At 43.5% G+C, this 17966-nt stretch overlaps 1 protein-coding gene across 1 annotated transcript in view; it reads left to right on the top strand.

Moving 5' to 3' along the window:
• The window catches only part of LOC311226309 (uncharacterized protein), a 50612-nt gene that overhangs the window by 14804 nt on the left and 17842 nt on the right, over positions 1-17966 (top strand). Inside the window, exons 4-8 of the mRNA XM_084311726.1 lie at positions 5260-5315; positions 7348-7904; positions 11513-11568; positions 15571-15782; positions 16995-17251. Coding sequence (XP_084167852.1) covers positions 5260-5315; positions 7348-7904; positions 11513-11568; positions 15571-15782; positions 16995-17251 — 1138 coding nt within the window. The remainder of the gene's footprint in view (positions 1-5259; positions 5316-7347; positions 7905-11512; positions 11569-15570; positions 15783-16994; positions 17252-17966) is intronic.

Here is a 17966-nt window from a genome sequence, read left to right as displayed (position 1 = left end):
CCTCCGAAGTAGCCTACGGATCGGTGGCCTACTTGCGTGCCCAAGAGATGGGAGGAAAGATACACACTGCTTTCATCCTGGCCCGCTCAAGAATAGCCCCACGTAAGCAACAATCTATCCCACGTCTAGAGCTCTGCGCAGCCCTCGCAGGAGCGCATCTAGCCACGTTAATCCAACGTGAACTCACCATTCCGGTGCATAGAACAATCTTGTGGTCAGATTCCACGACAGTACTCACATGGATCAAGTCCGATTCATGCAGATACAAAGTCTTCGTGGGAGTCAGAGTCACCGAGATTCAAGAATTAACAGAAGAAGCAAGCTGGCGGTATGTGGACACCAAACACAACCCAGCTGACGTCATCACCCGGGGAATGTCTCTGGATGACCTAACCCGTCGCAACATCTACAGTGACGGACCAGCATTCCTCAAGCTCCCGGAAGGAGATTGGCCTACGCCCACCCCGAGGGAAGCAAGTAACGAGGAGGCTGAGAACAAGAAACCTATGTTCTGTGGACTGAGCACTGTCGCTTTCACAGACCCCAACATAGATGACTGCATTACCCTAGAGAGTGCGCAGCAAAGAACATTCCTGCGGCACCACCCAGAGATTCAGTCCACCACTGACATGTCAGCAGCTGACTACGAAGAAGCAGAACTTCTTCTACTACAACGAGCCCAGAGAGACTCGTTCCCCGATGAGCTAGACTGTCTACAGGGAGGAAACCCCGTCCCATCAGACAGCAGACTGATTCACCTGGCACCAGAGAGTGACGCCCATAATTTCATCAGAGTGGGTGGTCGCCTGCGGAGAGCCCCCGATCTACCAGATGACATTAAGTACCCGATCGTCTTGAACAGCCGACACAAGGTCACAGAGCTGATCATAAAGAAATACGACGAGGATGTACACCACGCAGGAGCAGAGAGAGTCTTCGCGGAGATCAGACGTCGTTATTGGATATTGCAAGGGAGAGAAGCAGTACGGCGCTTCCAGCGAACCTGTCTAGACTGCCGTAAGTGGCGCGCGCAGCCCAGCATACCACGGATGGCTGACTTACCCCCCTGTCGCCTCCGAATCGGCGACAAGCCATTCCACTCCACAGGCATGGACTGCTTTGGCCCGTTGTATATAAAGAGAGGAAGAGGCACCGAGAAGCGGTGGGGTATTGTATTCAAATGCATGACCACCAGAGCGATACATATCGAGCTCCTTCCGACCATGAGCACAGACTCATTCCTTATGGCCTTCCGGAGATTCACATCACGGAAAGGAAAACCGTCTACATTGTTGTCTGATCACGGGACCAACTTCAAAGGCGGAGAAAGAGAGCTGAGAGAGAGCTTCCAAGCTATGGGCCCAGAACTTAAGACCCACCTCGCTCCAGCCCAGATTGACTTTCAGTTTAATCCCCCGAACGCACCCCACTTCGGTGGAACCTGGGAACGAGAAGTACGTTCTATAAAGACAGCCCTGTACGCCGTACTCGGAGCCCAGACTGTGGCGGAGGAAGTCCTAATGACAGTCCTCACGGAGATCGAGGGAGTATTGAACTCAAAGCCCCTCGGTTACGTCTCCAGTGATGTAGCAGATGTCGACCCAGTCACCCCCAACACACTCCTAATGGGGCGGCTGGACCCCGCGCTACCCCAGACAATGTACAGGCCTGAAGAAGCGAACGGCCGAAGAATGTGGAGGTACAGCCAAGTACTAGCTGACAAGTTTTGGAGCAGCTTCCTACTTCACTACCTACCGTCTCTACAGACCCGCCAGAAGTGGGTAAAAGAGAGAGACAATTTGACAGAAGGAACAGTCGTCATGATTATTGACCAGTCACTACCCAGAGCTATGTGGCCGGCTGGCCGCGTAAGCAAAGTGATCACCGGTGCCGATGGCAAGGTCCGAGCAGCTGAAGTGCTCGTCCAAGGGCGCACTTACACACGTCCCGTGGCGAGGCTCATAGAACTGCCCCGACTCCCAGATACTATCGATGATGACCATGACCCCATGACTTTGTGAGTTGACTGACCCTTACAGCAGACCTTGAGTGGTAGACAGTGCGGTTAATCTGTCTCTGCTTAGCTAATTAGGTGGGACTAATTAGGGGGCGGCTGTTGTGAAGGATCAGATTAAACCGAATATGTATATTTATTTATATATATATATTTAATTGTATTTGTATATCGTTTGATATCCCCTGTATATTCCTTGTACAATATGCATTGAATATCCCTTTAGTCTACTAAACAGCCCATAATAGTTTCATTCTACCATTGGACGAGAACCTGGCGCCAGGTTGCCATACCCCTAGGTCCAAGTTCAATCGTGCCGCCTAACATGTCGTGGCAAGCCCCGGTTCCGCGCAGGAATATGTCGGGCGAAATACGAATGGTACTATTTGTTCATAGCGCATATATATATGGCGCAAGTAAAGTAGAACTTTCTTTTAGTCCAGTTCTTTACCCTCCAACAGAGTGACAGACGCGAAGCCTCCCCACGACGCACGTGTGGTGTAGTAAGGCCTACTTGGCCCCAGAATAGGCATTGAGATATCGTGTAGATTAATAGTTGAATAGTCATAGTTTGGCACTATACCGTCGAGTTGGACGTATTCTATTAAGCTAATAATAGTCTATTTATGTATGGTGCATCGTTCGGTTAGAGTTCTAAAGTTATCAGTACCCCCATCGTTCCTGACGTTATCTGGACGCTTAACCAGGCTGGTCAGACCCCTAGTGGTGATTGCATCCGAGGAGCTCCGGGCCAAGAGCGACTGGACCTGTATATTGGATTACTCTACCCGGACGACGGCGAGCCTTCCACGGCTTGGATTATGCTTTGTGTGCTTTGATTATTCCATGGATAAAGGCCAACACTGCGGAGTGTTGGAACTACCCCCCGGAGAGGACTCCAGGTAAGACGGCGCTCGACACCAGTGAGGTCGCCTCACGTCTTTCCGTTGTGGACCGGCAGATACCGTCCACAGAGGGTCCAGCTGTATTCGTCTGCGGTCCGAGGTTCTGTGGGCACCGTGTCCAAGACTTTGGATTCTCCCAAGACACCGTCGGCCAGATGGGATACCGCCAGCGGCTTCTCTAACCCCCCCCTCCTACTGTCTTACAACCAGCGGGACCCCCCCCCCCCCCCTTAGTGTATCCAGCTATAATCATTTAAGTACCATCGCTATCGTTTTCCTAAATATTCCAGGTTGTATACTTACTCCCTGCGTAACCAGAGATTGGACATTCAATGTTGATTTACCTACGAATACTCATTTGCCATAAAAGTGCATATTTCATATTTCAAATCATAAATGTAATTAAGTGATCGTTGTATACACCTTTTGCTGTATTAAACCTTCGATTTGGTACATTTGTGTGGATTCGTTTCATCAGGTGGGAAAGTGTTCATCATACTTATATCTTGTACTGGGTGGCCAGAAGTTAAAGTACATGAGGTAGTGGTATTAAATATCATATCTAACAATACAGTCAGGGAATTGTACCCCTCAGTTACACCTATCGTGTTCTGAGCTGAGAACAAGGGCTTCAAGATCTGCATCAAGAGGTGACTGCAAGGTCCCTCTAAGAAACTCTGCTTCTGCCAATCCGCCTTCTCCTTCAAGGCCATCAAAGAGTGGAACAGGCTTCCTAGTGACATAAAAAATTATATAAACTATGATCACTTTTGCTCTGTCACAAAAAAATCGCTCCTGAGTCACCAATGTTGCCAACACTAGGTGGTGCTGTCTGACTTCCTTGTGTATATATAGATGATTACACAAGAGACTCAGTCACTTTTACTTTGTACTTTTGAACTTGTCTTGTATCTTAAGTGTCAAGAATAGATCATTATGTTTGGCACTGTGCTGTGTGTATGTGCATGTTATGTTGCATTTCCATGTGTATGTATTTTGCACTCTTTATGCTGTGTGTCCTGTGTATGTTGTCTGGCATTTTACGTGTATATATATTTTGAACTCTTGCACTGTTTGTATTTCATGTGTTTTGGATAGACTACAGATGGAAATTAGCTTCTGCAAAATCTGGTGCAAACATATTTTCATGTAACAATTAATTAATGTATTATATTAATGATTAATGTAAATGCACAGTCTATAAATAAAGGGGGAACAAATTAAATAAGAATGTTATAAGTCAGCTGGATGTGAAGAGGAAGTTATAAGAACTGTATAAGTCAGTTAGAAGTCAGCCGGAGGTGAAGAGGAAGTTATAAGATCTTTATAAGTCAGCTGGATGTGAAGAGGAAGTTATAAGAACTGTATAAGTCAGTTAGAAGTCAGCCGGAGGTGAAGAGGAAGTTATAAGATCTTTATAAGTCAGCTGGATGTGAAGAGGAAGTTATAAGAACTGTATAAGTCAGTTAGAAGTCAGCCGGAGGTGAAGAGGAAGTTATAAGAACTGTATAAGTCAGCTGGAGGTGGAGGTCCAGGCAGCAGGTCCGAACGGTTGTTTGGGAAGCTACTATGTTATAATAGAGAATATATATATATATTTACTTTATTTAACCAGGGTAATCACATTGATATGTCCATCTTTTTTTAAAGTGGGCCCTGGTTAAGAAGGCATACAGATGTCCCATTTTAATAAATAATACCAAATTAAAAACATGAGCACTCCATGGCAAGCAGCTAAAGCAGGTGTCCAATTTCTTTAAAATGATCAATTCTAATTAATGAGGGAATCCTGCTTCCTCGTGTAACCGGTTCCAGGAGACGGGAGCAGCATAGCTGAACTCTTGTTTCCCAAATTCAGTTCTGACCTCACCGTGGGAACATAATGAGATGATGATGGAACATATGTAATTTTGTGATCTCAGATTGTAATGTCCACCTCTTTTAAGTGACAGCCCTAATATAACCTATATATGGTATTTTTGAAAACTTCAGACATTGTGGATAAAGCAATTTGAGAACCAACTGCAGATGAGATAAATGAGGAATAGGAGAGCATCTGTTCACCTCTGCTGTGTTCATAGCATAGAATTATATAGATAAAGGTTCATAATCATGACCCCCAAAGGACATGACCGAATGTGGTCTGAGCGATCAGACGCATGGTAATGCTGAACAGGGCCTATACAGTATGATAGACTGGTGGACCCAACATGCAGACTGGAAACAAATTAGTGCACATACTGTTGCTGATAGATAATCATTACTCCGATCAATCTATTAATGTAGTTTCATAGCCAAGCTGAAGGTCCCTGAATCACTCTGTTCCTCTCTCTCTCACAGTGTGGACCATGATGAGGAGCTGAACCCACAGCTGCTGAAAAAGTGTAAGACATGCAGTGGGTATATCCCCAAACGGCCCGAATTCTCAATCTACCTTTTGTGACCATGCCCCTAAATCGAGCTCCTGACAGTGAGAGTGATTACACGAACACTGTCATGGTCCTCGCTGTCAATAGCTTTATTATTATTTTCTTTACTTTATTCCTTCCTCTGAACACTGAGTTTCTATTATCTGGAGCATCCACTCCACAAACCTTTCTTGGATGCTTCTTCACCCCATCCGCTACTGTTGTTCCCCTCTTCCCTTCCACTCTGGGCTCTGGCAAACTTATCAATCATTGCTGGTTGACGTAAAAAAAACACATCACTACTGGTGCACCAGCGTGGGAATGTCTACACAGACACTACTCTGGTATACTGAGAAATACAGAGAGTCCCCTGGTAGTGATGGGCTTAATCAGCATTGTGTAAACTGGTTTGGCAAGGGTTTAAATGTAACAGACATTAATTTATATGTAAAAGTTCCACACTGCACCTTTAATTTAGAGTTATAATAGTGCCATCATGATCAGGCCAGATGACTGGCAAATATATATTGAAAATATATATATGGCAAATATATATTTTGTCAAGTTTAGTGGAAATCAGATCAAGAGATACAGTACACTCGTTTTGAGTATTGAATGTTTGGCCTCATCTTGGCGCTAAAGGAAAGGTAATGTGGTCACCAACATCAATATGGTTCTTCCTCTTGGGGTCATGAATGTAGACCTCAAATTTGAAAATATTTGAACTATAGGTATTCAAGATACACTAATTCTAAAATGCTAAGTTTGGCCTGATGGTGGCGCTAGAGGAAAGGTCATGGGGGTCACCAAAATCAAGAGACTTCATCCTCAAGTGGACATGAATCTGTACCACAAATTTGAAAAAATTCTAAAGAAAGCTATAGACTTGCATGTACATGTTTTGTTAACGTTCCAATTTTTAAAAGCCAAATTGCTAACGCTAAACGATTTGATTGCAGTGACCTGATCTGCAATGCTCAGCTATTTTTGCCTAGCAATTTTAAAGGCGCAATAAGTAGTTTCAGCCACTAGATGTCACTAGAGCACGACCGAAACAATAATGGTGTTTAGATAGAAACGCTGTACCATCGAATGTAGTACATATCAAACTGTCAAACTAGGCATTGTAGATCAAATGAACCCTTGCACCAAAGAACTATAAGTCCATTTAGAATTTTTCTGTCTAACTACTTTGTTATTATGACAATGAAACCCTCACACTGGATCACTAAAGTGTGTGTGTGTGTGTAGGCACCAGGGCAGGTAAATAACCTTTTCATCCCCCAGTCACAGTAACTAAACTCTTGCACTGAAGAACCATATAAGACCATTTAGATATTTTTTGGACACTCCATGTATTTGCAGTTGTGAAGTTAATCTGAATTACTTGGAGTGTGAATGTGATATATCACAAGAAACTACTAAACCTCTACTGTCTAACTATGAGTGAACACAACACTCTTAACTTACAATCTTTAGATAATAGAGTTTGAAAACATTGTTCCTCTGAAAACTTAAAATGGACTTATATGGTTCTTTATCTGCGGTATTATGTCCCTGATATAATATATCAATGAATACACAAATGTTTTATTTTTTTATTTAACCTTTATTTAACCAGATAAAAGCATTGAGACCAAATCTAATGTACAATGCTGACCTGGCCAAGAAAGCAGCAACGTTTCCACAATGGTAAACACAACAAAAACATAAAACACAGAACAACACAACAAAAAGCAATCACTACATTGTGCACATTTGGAACAATAAAAAACCAAGGTACGTTACTTATTACTACATGAGCAGCTGGTGGTAAGGACCTCGGATAACTTCTGTTTAAAATTGGCTAAAGGAACAAGTGCCATCAGTTTGAGGCTTGACTGAAGGTCATTCCAAGACCAAGGACCAAAATAAAAAAGACTCCTTCAAAATTACTCTTCAACTGCCCCCAAAAAAATCCTGCATGCACTCGCACATGGACACACACACACACTTCTGATCAATTATCTCTTTTCTTTAGACACCTGTCAACTCAACATGGATCCCAACACGGCACATAGAAACCTCTTACTGTCTGAGGGGAACAGAAGAGTGGATTGGGTAGAAGAGGCACAGCCATATCCTGATCACTCAGAGAGATTTGACTCCTATCATCAAGTGCTGTGTAGAGAGGGTCTGACGGGACGTTGCTACTGGGAGGTAGAGTGCAAAGGATTAATTTCTGTAGGAGTCGTACATGGAAGGAATGGAGAGCATGGTCAGCGCATTGGATACAGTGACACGTCCTGGTGTTGTAAATTTGATGATGTGGACGTTGTTGAAGAGTTTTCTTTTCTACACAACGGTGAACATGTCCCAGCCCTCAAGGATCCAGCTCAACCCCAGACAGATCAGACCTGGAGGGACAGACCCATGAGACTTGGAGTGTATCTGGACTGGCCCGCTGGCATCCTGGCCTTCTACAAGGTCTCCTCCGACACAATGACTCACCTTCATACATTCAACACCACATTCACTGAACCCGTCTACCCAGGGTTTCATGTTGGTGACTACTGCAGGATACTTGACTTCAGTAAAGTGAGTATCTCTCAGCTGCATCATTGTAAAAGCTGACCCACATAGTTTTCACATCAATATATCGATTAACTTTGATAGTGTGGTTGAATTACCGTGAAGAAATGCAATCATTACTTGAGAAGATCACAAACCTTAATCTATTGCTCTCATTTAGATGTCTCCAGGTGCAATCTCCTGTCCAATCAATGAATGTCCTTAATTGTAAGGTGGGTACGGGCGGCTACGTGGCGTAGTGGGCAAGGCGCTCGCCACGAATGAGCGAGACGCTGGGCTTGCCTGTTCGAGCCCTGCGCTCCACATTGCTTTCAGTTTAGCTGGTCGTTCATACTAATACACATTGGCCGTATTAGGGGGTGGGAAACTGATGGGTGGGGATCGGGCGTTGTGGACAGCGACTCCTACAGGTCGGTTGGTGCGCCTGCGCAGTAGAATCAGGAAGTGTCGGGGGCAGCGTGAGCCTCCCACGCGTTACTCCTCGACACAGATCGAGCTGCGCAGGTGAAAAGATCCGACTGCTGTTACCTCAAGTACCGGAGGGGACTTGTGCTATGTATGACTTAGTCCACATTGCAGCCGGCTTGTGGGAGGCAAGAAACAGCGTTCGTGACAGGGGAGGGTTGAATTGGATGATACGAAATTGGGATGGGAGAAAATATAGAAAATGGGAGAAAAACTGGATACAAAAAAATTGTGAGGTGGGTACCTTGCGAGAGGCGGGTGATCCACACTTGTGGTCAAATGCACACAAATAGATCCTTTTTAACAAAGCTTTGTTCATACCTTATTGTAGTGCCTGTATGTCATGTCGGAAATATCGCAAATATGAATGAATGATCATTGCATTTATATAGCCCTTTTCTAGACACTCAAAGCACTCCCCACAATGTAGGGTGGAAATTGCCTCCTTCACCACCACTGGTAGCACCCAACCTTGGGCTACGCAGGCTCAATGGCTGCCATACACTGGCACCAGGCACACATCACACTACACAATGACTGAACGGCTCAGGAGACGGTGATTGATATCAGCCAATTAACACTTTGAATGCCGACGACGACTAATCTCATTTTATCATGCCCCCCCCGTTGAGTGCCGATGACGAGAAATGTCGTTTGATTTTTTTATTAGCGATCTGAATTCATATTTCATCAACCGAGTCTCCCGTTGGTACAGCAGCCCCTCCAGGAGCTCCGATGGGAAAAAACCGCCCCCTATCGTCTATCCCTGTGTAACTGCAGGTCAGTCGATTATACTGGTGGATCCCTGTGGGATCTGTAGAGGTGGAGCCAACTCGCTTCATTGTGCTGGCGAGCCTGGAATATATATTTACAGCAGCCAATAATCAATCAATAAGCGTGATCGATATTTGGAATGGCGATCAGGAATTGGAATAATCTTTTTGGAGAACATCTGATCTAAGGTAAGGAGTCTATGTTACCAGTCTTGGGGTAATCGGAGCTGTATTCACTGAGATAACAGCGTGTGCCCTATGTGTGTATGTGTGTGTGTGATCTTGAGGAAATGGATAATAGATTTTTCAGCCCGCCTCTATAGCGTGCATAAGTACACATATACTATCGATAATCTAGCGTTTATTTGAAAACGATTCATAAATAGGCCGACAAATGACAACGTGTCTAGTGTATTCCAGAATATTCCAATAAATGCCGTTTATGGGGGAATCTTTCTGTTAACACTTTCAGTGCCTTTGATTAACATTGATTTACCCCGTTGAATGCCACCATCCACTTCAATGTTAGCGTTAAAAACGCCTAATCTATGTTTTAAATTATGTGTCTAATCTCCCCGTCGCTCATCAATGACTCGTTTTCCAGTCAACATTGTCGAAACGGATTGTTTTTTTATCGGTTAATTTTCGTTTTATAGCATTTTGAAAAGCCCTCGTTTTCAAGGAAAATATAAAGATTCCATGATAAAAGACATTTACTGGAATATTCTAGAATACACAAAAACATTGACATTTTTCGGCCTATTTATGAATCGTTTTCAAATAAACGCTAGATTATCGATAGTATATGTGTACGTATGCACGCTATAGACGCGAGCTGAAAAATCGATTCTCTTATTTCCTCATCAGCGATCACAGCCAAACAGCCACATCACACATATGGCAAAAGCTTATATCTCCGTGAAAACGGGTCTGATTATCCTAAGACTGGTAAAATAGATTCCTTACCTGAGATCAGATGTTATCCAAAAAGATTATTCCAATTCCTGATCGCCATTCCAAATATCGATCACGCTTATTGATTACAGTGTTGATTCCTGTAAATACATAATCCAGGCTGATTTGCGTCCCGCGAGCAGATCCCTCTTGAGCAGACTGCTCGCCAGCTCAAGGAGCGAGTTGGCTCCCCCCCCAGATCCCAGGTCAGTCTAAGCGACTGACCTGCAGTTACACAGGGATATACGATAGGGGGCGCTTTTTCCCAATCTGAGCTCCTGTAGGGGCTGGTGTACCAACGGGAGACTCGGTTGATGACATATGAATTCAGATCGCTAATAAAAAAAATTAAACAAGATATGTCGTCCGTGGCACTGAAAGGGTTAAGGGGGGAGGGATGATTAGGTGGCCTTGATGTCAGATACCTGATTGGGAATTTGGCCAGGAAAGTCGGGGAACCCCCTACACTTTGCGATAGGTGCCCTGGGTTCTTTAATGACCAAATTCAGTCAGGACTTCAGTTTAGCGTCTCATCCTTCTTAACAAAGCTGTGTTCATACCTTATTGTAGTGCCTTCATGTCATGTCGGAAATATCGCAAATATGACAAAATGGGAATTACGAATCAGAAAATTTGATTTTTCTATGGATACCTGAGGTGCAGAGGTTTCTAAATGCTTATAGAAATCATTATTATTGGTGCAAAAGAACAACATTAATTACATTCCTTTTGTGCAATATGTTGCATGGTTTACAAGATAAAACAAGCAAGCACCTCAAATATTTTTCACTTCACAACATCCATATTGTTATTTCAGAGGTTCCCACCAATAAGAAGCCTGTTTCCAACCAAAGTGTCTGGTGTCATATTTCCTCGGAGCTTCCCATGAGGATTTGAAGATAACATTGGTGTTGTCCTGTATTGTTTTCTTCCGCCATGTTTCTCTGCTTTAGCCTCTCATGCGAGTGTGATTGACAACTGTGGTGGCCAATGAGGTATGAGCATTTCCCTGATGGCTTCCCTTATTGGACTGGAAGCCTGAGCAATGCTTTAACTGTCAGAAGGTGTTACTCAGTGGCGGGGCAAAGGTGCTTCCTGAAACTCTCACATTATCCTACTCATTATTCACAACCTTTTTGAATGATTTTCTTTTGTGTCCAAGTTCAAACCAAAGGTTAATTAGAAGTGTTTGGAAACTTAGATTTCATAGGCGATTGTACCCGGAGACAACCCCGAATGAAAGAGACAAGAGGTTGCTGTTAGTGTTACAGCGATGCTCACGTGTCGTCATGGTAATGAGATCAAAATCTAAATAAACTTGATGGTCACATACCGATACGGAAATTCGACTTAGGTCAGCTCTAATGCACAATTGAAGTTGGTATCTTTATGAAATAACAAATTTAGCTCTCTGTTTTCCAGACCGAGACAAGCTTCACACCTGAAATGTCAAAAGAAGGATACGGGATTGTGTACAAGTAAACATCGTCTTTTTTCTTTTCTTTTTTTCTGCACTTCCAGATGTCTCATGACTTTAAATGAGGCAGTAATTTAGACGTTACTCTGATCTACCTGGTTAAAACAAGGGTTATATAGAAAACAATTATCAGATACACACTTTAGAGCCAACGTGATGTGTATTAGCATCTCTATTGTTACCGGCATTGTGCCATTGTGTGTGATTGCTTGGGCAGCAAACCAAATGGGCACATGCTGGTAATTCCTTCCATTGTTAAAGAGCACAGCCTAGCTTAAAACTCTGGAAGAGGTGTTTTTGGCCAATAGCTAGGCTAGTGGTCCATATCCGCTTCCATTAATTTGTGCTAAGGGAATTGGTATCTATCTCCTTGTCTGACTCTGGAGAAGACTGTAATCGCATTTCCCATAATGTTGGCATGCTCCTTTAATCTAAAGTTTTATACCAAATGCAGATACTGCACAGACCCATGGTGACCGTATAAAGTGTAATATTTGGATTTTGGTCTTATCTGAACTAATAAGTACAATGTCCACATCATTAGCGTGTGTAATGATCATTCAGAATTCATGACTTCACTTGAGAACAAGTCATTCTTAGGGAGGCTAGGTGGTGCAGTGGGCAAGGCGCTCACCACCAATGCAGGAGACGCTGGGTTCGAGCCCAGCTCTCCGCATTGCATTCAGCTTTGCTGGTCGTTCATACTAATACATTTGGCAGTATTAGGGGGTGTGAAGCTGATGGGTGGGGATCGAACGTTGTGGACAGCGACTCCTACAGGTCGGTTGGTGCGCCTGCGCAGTAGAATCAGGAAGCGACGGGGGCGGCGTCCCTCCAAAGCGCAGACCCCCGACGCTGAAAGATCGCGCTGTGCAGGTGAAAAGATGCGACGGCTGCTACCTCGAGTACCGGAGGGGACGCGTGAATACTTTGGGCAACCAACATGTCCTTCCGCGTTTCTCTGATTGGCCAGCGATCGGCCAGCCCTCTACGCTCGTTTTCCGAGCGCATGCGCATTTTCTTTTTGACGGCACTCAAACGCCAAGCGAGGCTAATCGCGGAAATGTAATGTTATGTTCGAATCCGTAGAATACATATTTATCAAAACAACATATTTATCAAAACAACTACCAGATTCACTCATAACGTTCTTTCGCGTGACAACACATCCCAGCTGTCAGAAACTGTACATTGTAACGTTATATAACATAACGTTATATAATGTTATTTCGCGTTTTATTCATAACGTTATTTCGCGTGACAACACAGCCCAGCTGTCAGAAACTGTACATTGAGGGGGTTTGAATCACTGTACATTGAGGGGGTTTGAATCACTGTTTACACTCCCCACTTACTGTACCATGTTCTACATATAGAACCTCATCTCATGCACCGGTTTGAATCAAAGCCCTATCGAACATACTCAAGCTCTACTGTCTTTAACTATAAATGTTTACACTCCCCACTTACTGTACCATGTTCTACATATAGAACCTCATCTCATGCACCGGTTTGAATCAAAGCCCTATCGAACGTACTCAAGCTCTACTGTCTTTAACTATAAATGTTTACACTCCCCACTTACTGTACCATGTTCTACATATAGAACCTCATCTCATGCACCGGTTTGAATCAAAGCCCTATCGAACGTACTCAAGCTCTACTGTCTTTAACTATAAATGTTTACACTCCCCACTTACTGTAGAACATGGTACATGAGTATATAGTATATAGGGATGTTGCACTTGAGCACCACAGGTTTCACAACGCAATTATTGTTATTATTATTTACAAGACTGGGCATTTATTTAAAAAACATACATACCCTAACCACATAACAGATATTTAAAAGGTAATTAACAGGCATGTTCTGCAACATATATCCACTCTTGAACAATAAAAAACTCCTTTGTCTTCTATTTACAAATAAGAGCAGCTCTGAAGGCTCACGTGTCCCATGGGATGTTGCACTTGAGCACCACAGGTTTCACAACACAATTATTGTTATTATTAATATGGGCTAATATGGCGTGTTCTGTGATGCAATTAACCAGGGGGATTATCGCGTGTATTAACCTGGGGGAGCCTCATGCGCATGCGCGGCAACGAGCACCTGGGGGGAGCCTCATGAGGGGGTAAACGAGCGTAGAGCGCTGGTATTCACGAAGGAGAGCGCTGGCCAATCAGAGAAACGCGGAAGGACATGTTTGTTGCCCAAAGTATTCATGCGGAGGGGACTCGTGCATTGTATGGCTTCGTCCACATTACAACCGGCTTGTGGGAGGCATGGCCAAACAGCGTTCGAGACAGGGGAGGGTAGAATTGGACGATACGAAATTGGGATGGGAGAAAAAATAGAAAATGGGAGAAAAAGTAGATAAAAAAAAGAACAAGTCATTCTTGAGTCAGTAGGTTTTAGTCTGAAAATTATAGACTCAAATCATGAAGCAAGAGCGTCCACAGCTCTGCTGTTACAGAATAGACTGGCTAACCAGACACAGCCCTGTCCTTCATGGCTTTAGCCTAGGGTAGGAATAAACTTCCAGGTTATCAAATACTAGCTGACCTGTGTTAGTTAGGACAGAATTAGTGGATTGGAGAAACATGTTTCACTATCGGGTGTCTCATTGTTAACACATTAACTGCCACAGAGTTTGATCATCTTATACCATTCTCTGCCAGCACTGTAAGTCTATGGAGATGTTCACCTTCTTTGCAGGGCTATAACTTTTTTAATTGTATTGCTAAATTGACATTACTATGGCCCATTCAACATCGATTATCTATCGTTCAGGATGTAGGAACGTTTTACTTTTTCATTCACACATTCATACGAAAATACCGTCTAGAATATAAATATGTTTTTATCGTTTTCTGCAGTAATTCCTAGAACGTGTGATATAGGCATAAATGCATATATAGATTATCAAATGCAGTTTGTTGCCGATCCACGCTATATAAAAAATTTCAACTGTACATGGTCCTAAGCGTTATGACTGATCATGCACGGATGAACGGAGGGGGGGGGGTCGTTTATAATTCCGTGATCGTCGTTAAATGCTTTATGTAGTATGGGTGATATATAGATCAGAGCAGTTTGCATGGATAATAATAAACAAACAGGCTGAAAGTCACGGCAGCCTCCTCTTACCGTTGGGCGATGATACTGGAGCAAAAAGACCCCAGTTATTTGATGGGGATCGAGTCGATCCATTTCCGGTTTGTATAATACTAATACACGCCCAAATCATGTCGATTATTGAGTTATGGCAGCGATCCATATCCACGGTGTGTGGCTAGAGTCCCGCGACAATATGCGAGTGGCCGGACGGATTTAGGAGACGCACCGAGACCCAACCGGCCATTTCCGGTTTGGCAACTCGCCGATCATCCACCAGGGGGCAGTATTGAAGCGTTGCAGAGTTGTGCCGAGTCCCACTGCATCAGACAAGGCTCCGTGAGGGAAATATGAATAACATGGCGAAAATATGAAATATGATCTCAATAACGTCGTACGCCGTGGATTGGCAGAATTCGCATGAACTTGAAACACGTCGTACAACGTGATTGGCGGGGAAAGTGTTAAGCATCAGGGTGTGAGTTAGTGAGGGAGTCACCAGTTCAGATTCAGATTACTTTATTCACCATATTGTACAGGTACAAATGGAACGTAATAATAATAATAATAATAATAATAATAATAATAATAATAATAATAATAATAATAATAATAATAATAATAATAAATAAATAAGTGCAGGACAGAACAGTGAGACAACAATAAGACAGTAAAGTGCAGTGGTCACCAGTTGTTCCTATTGTGTCCCAGGTTCAAGTTATATAAACATAACAGTATATAACCAACATCATAGTAGAATCTTTCTAATACAGTTGTTCCTATTGTGTCCCAGGTTTAGGTTATATAAAAACAGATACATACATGTATAGAACCAACATCATCATGGAATCTTTCTAATACAGTTGTTCCTATTGTGTGTCCCAGGTTCAGGTTTCCCTGTGCTGGTATGTTCCAGTGTAGTTTGACAGGGCTGGTGTTTGGAGTGGAGGAGGAGGCGGACGTGAAATATGAGACTGTCCAGTGGGATGAAAGCCTCCTCCAGTCAGCCGGCAAGACTCCTGCAGGACCCCTGTTCAGCATCCACTGTTTCCAGGGCTCTGTCTCCCAGCTACACCTCCCACACTGTGAAACTAATGGTAAGACATTATGATTGTCACCCACCAGTTAGCCACTTAGCCTAAATGTGGACCAATGATGCTTCTTGTCACTAAGGTCCAGCATTAAAGGGGTATTCCCCTTTTACATTAGGTCTAAACATTGTCCGTCTGTTCACCCATCTTCAGCAATACTTCAGGCACCACTGATCTGATTTTGACAAAACTTGGGGGAAATGATGCATCTTGCCACTGTATTCCACAATTTACAAAATTACACAGAATATCCTGAGGGGGGTGCTACATCATCTATTTGTTCATGTGTCTCAAGCAAGATATCTCAGGCATCACTGGTCCAAGTTTGATGTAACTTGCTGTGTACAGATTTCCTGCTTATACAGAAGTATACCTAATAGCCCAAGGGTGTAATGGGTTTTCTAGTTTGGACCCAAGTGCAAAGAGACGGAGGCAGGTTCCAGCTGCAAAACAAACTTGATGTTACTGAAACGAGGCAGGCCAGTACCAAGAGCAAACGGCCTAGCTGACTCCACAGAAACGGGTTATAGAAAAATAGAAGTTTGGGTAAGTGGGAACAGGCAACAGTTAATGTTAAAGGTGCTATAGACAGCATTTTCATGATTTTCGTGATCAATATTTTAGAAAGGTGTGGAATAAAAGTATTGCTTTTCTCCTTCAAAAAGCTATTGATTAATGAATTTATCATTGAACATTTTTAGGCGGGTCCAAAATGAATGTTCTTTACATGTTGCAGACATGTATCCCCTCCCTACTCTACATTTCCCCACGTGGAATGCACCTGATTGGATAGATGACATGCTGGTGCTCTAGTGCGACATCTAGTGGCTGAACATCATCTATAGCACCTTTTTAACAGTACGACAAGACAAAGACTGACTAGGGATGGGGACTTAAATTCAGGAGGGGAAGTTATATGAGATGAGTGAAGAAACAGTGATGACTAACAGGACACCGCTGGTGAGAGACCAGGGCGCCCGAGGGAGGCACACAGGGGATACCTGCAGGACCTGAGTGGAAACACAAGGAGAGGGAGGGAGAAACGAGAGGGAGGAAGAAACGAGAGGGAGGAAAACATAACTGGAACAGGACCACCGGTCACACCGTGACAAAGGGCAGCAATACAATCGGCTACGAAGTGTGATTCACATGCAATATGGTACACATCTCCATATCCTTGCAATACAAATATGCCTCTAAATTATTTTTCCCCCACAGCACTGTTCTTTGATGGCTGGTCTGTCGCTCACATCACTGCTGATGGAATGACCATCTTAGAGCCACTGAGGATGACCCAGACTCATGTGGTTGTGAATGTCCCACATCTCTCTTCATTTGGCCTAGTGTGTGATCACATTAAGAGCTTCATGGGTCTACCAGTCTATGGCCAAGTTCTGCTGTTCCTCCGATCACCAGGGAAGAGGAGACGAATACTGAACATGGTGCTGTTGCCAAGCAATGTGCCTTTTGAAGAGGTAGAAAGCATCGTCCACTTCATCTTATTATTTAACACAATGTGTCTTTTGAAGAGGTAGAAAAAGCATTGTTATTGTTACTGTTCTCCCCCTACCTCTTCATGTACTGAGTAGAACTTGACATTTGGTGGGGGGGGGGGGGGGGGGGGGGGTGGTGGTATGTAGGTAGGTAATCGGCACATAACACTATCAATACAATAATTGTGACACCGAAACCAGCTCTGTATCTCGAAAATAACCCCCCACCCCTTGAAAATGATAACATAACATGTGTTTTCTGTCTATTCCGCCATTTGTATGGCCTCACTAGTCTTGTTGTCTGCTAATACTAGTGTATAAAGACTTTCAATTAATTTGGAATACTTTAACAACATTTCTATTTCAAATTGAAACATTCAGTGTTTGTTAATATTCAGTCATAGTGGCATGGAAAGAACTTAAGAAGATGCCAGCCTGTCGAGCCTTTTCTTTTTCAATTAATTTGGAATACTTTAACAATAATTTTTCTTTTAATGACACCAAAACCAACTTTGTATCTAAGAAATATGGGTAGCGTCTTTCTCTATGGTCCTGGCGTAGAAGGGTTCCACCAAGTGCACACCCAGGCAGGCAAATGCCACGAGGACCACTTTGAGGTAGGGAAGCTACACCACTTCCCTGACTAGGCAGGCAAGGCAGTTGTTGATGTGAAATCCCAAGTTTGAGATCATAGAAA

The sequence above is a fragment of the Notolepis coatsorum genome (genome assembly GCF_963971535.1).
Source record: "Notolepis coatsorum genome assembly, chromosome: 4".
Lineage (NCBI taxonomy): Eukaryota > Metazoa > Chordata > Actinopteri > Aulopiformes > Paralepididae > Notolepis > Notolepis coatsorum.
Note: the sequence above shows the minus strand (reverse complement) of the source record. Positions and strands in the feature narration are given on the sequence as shown.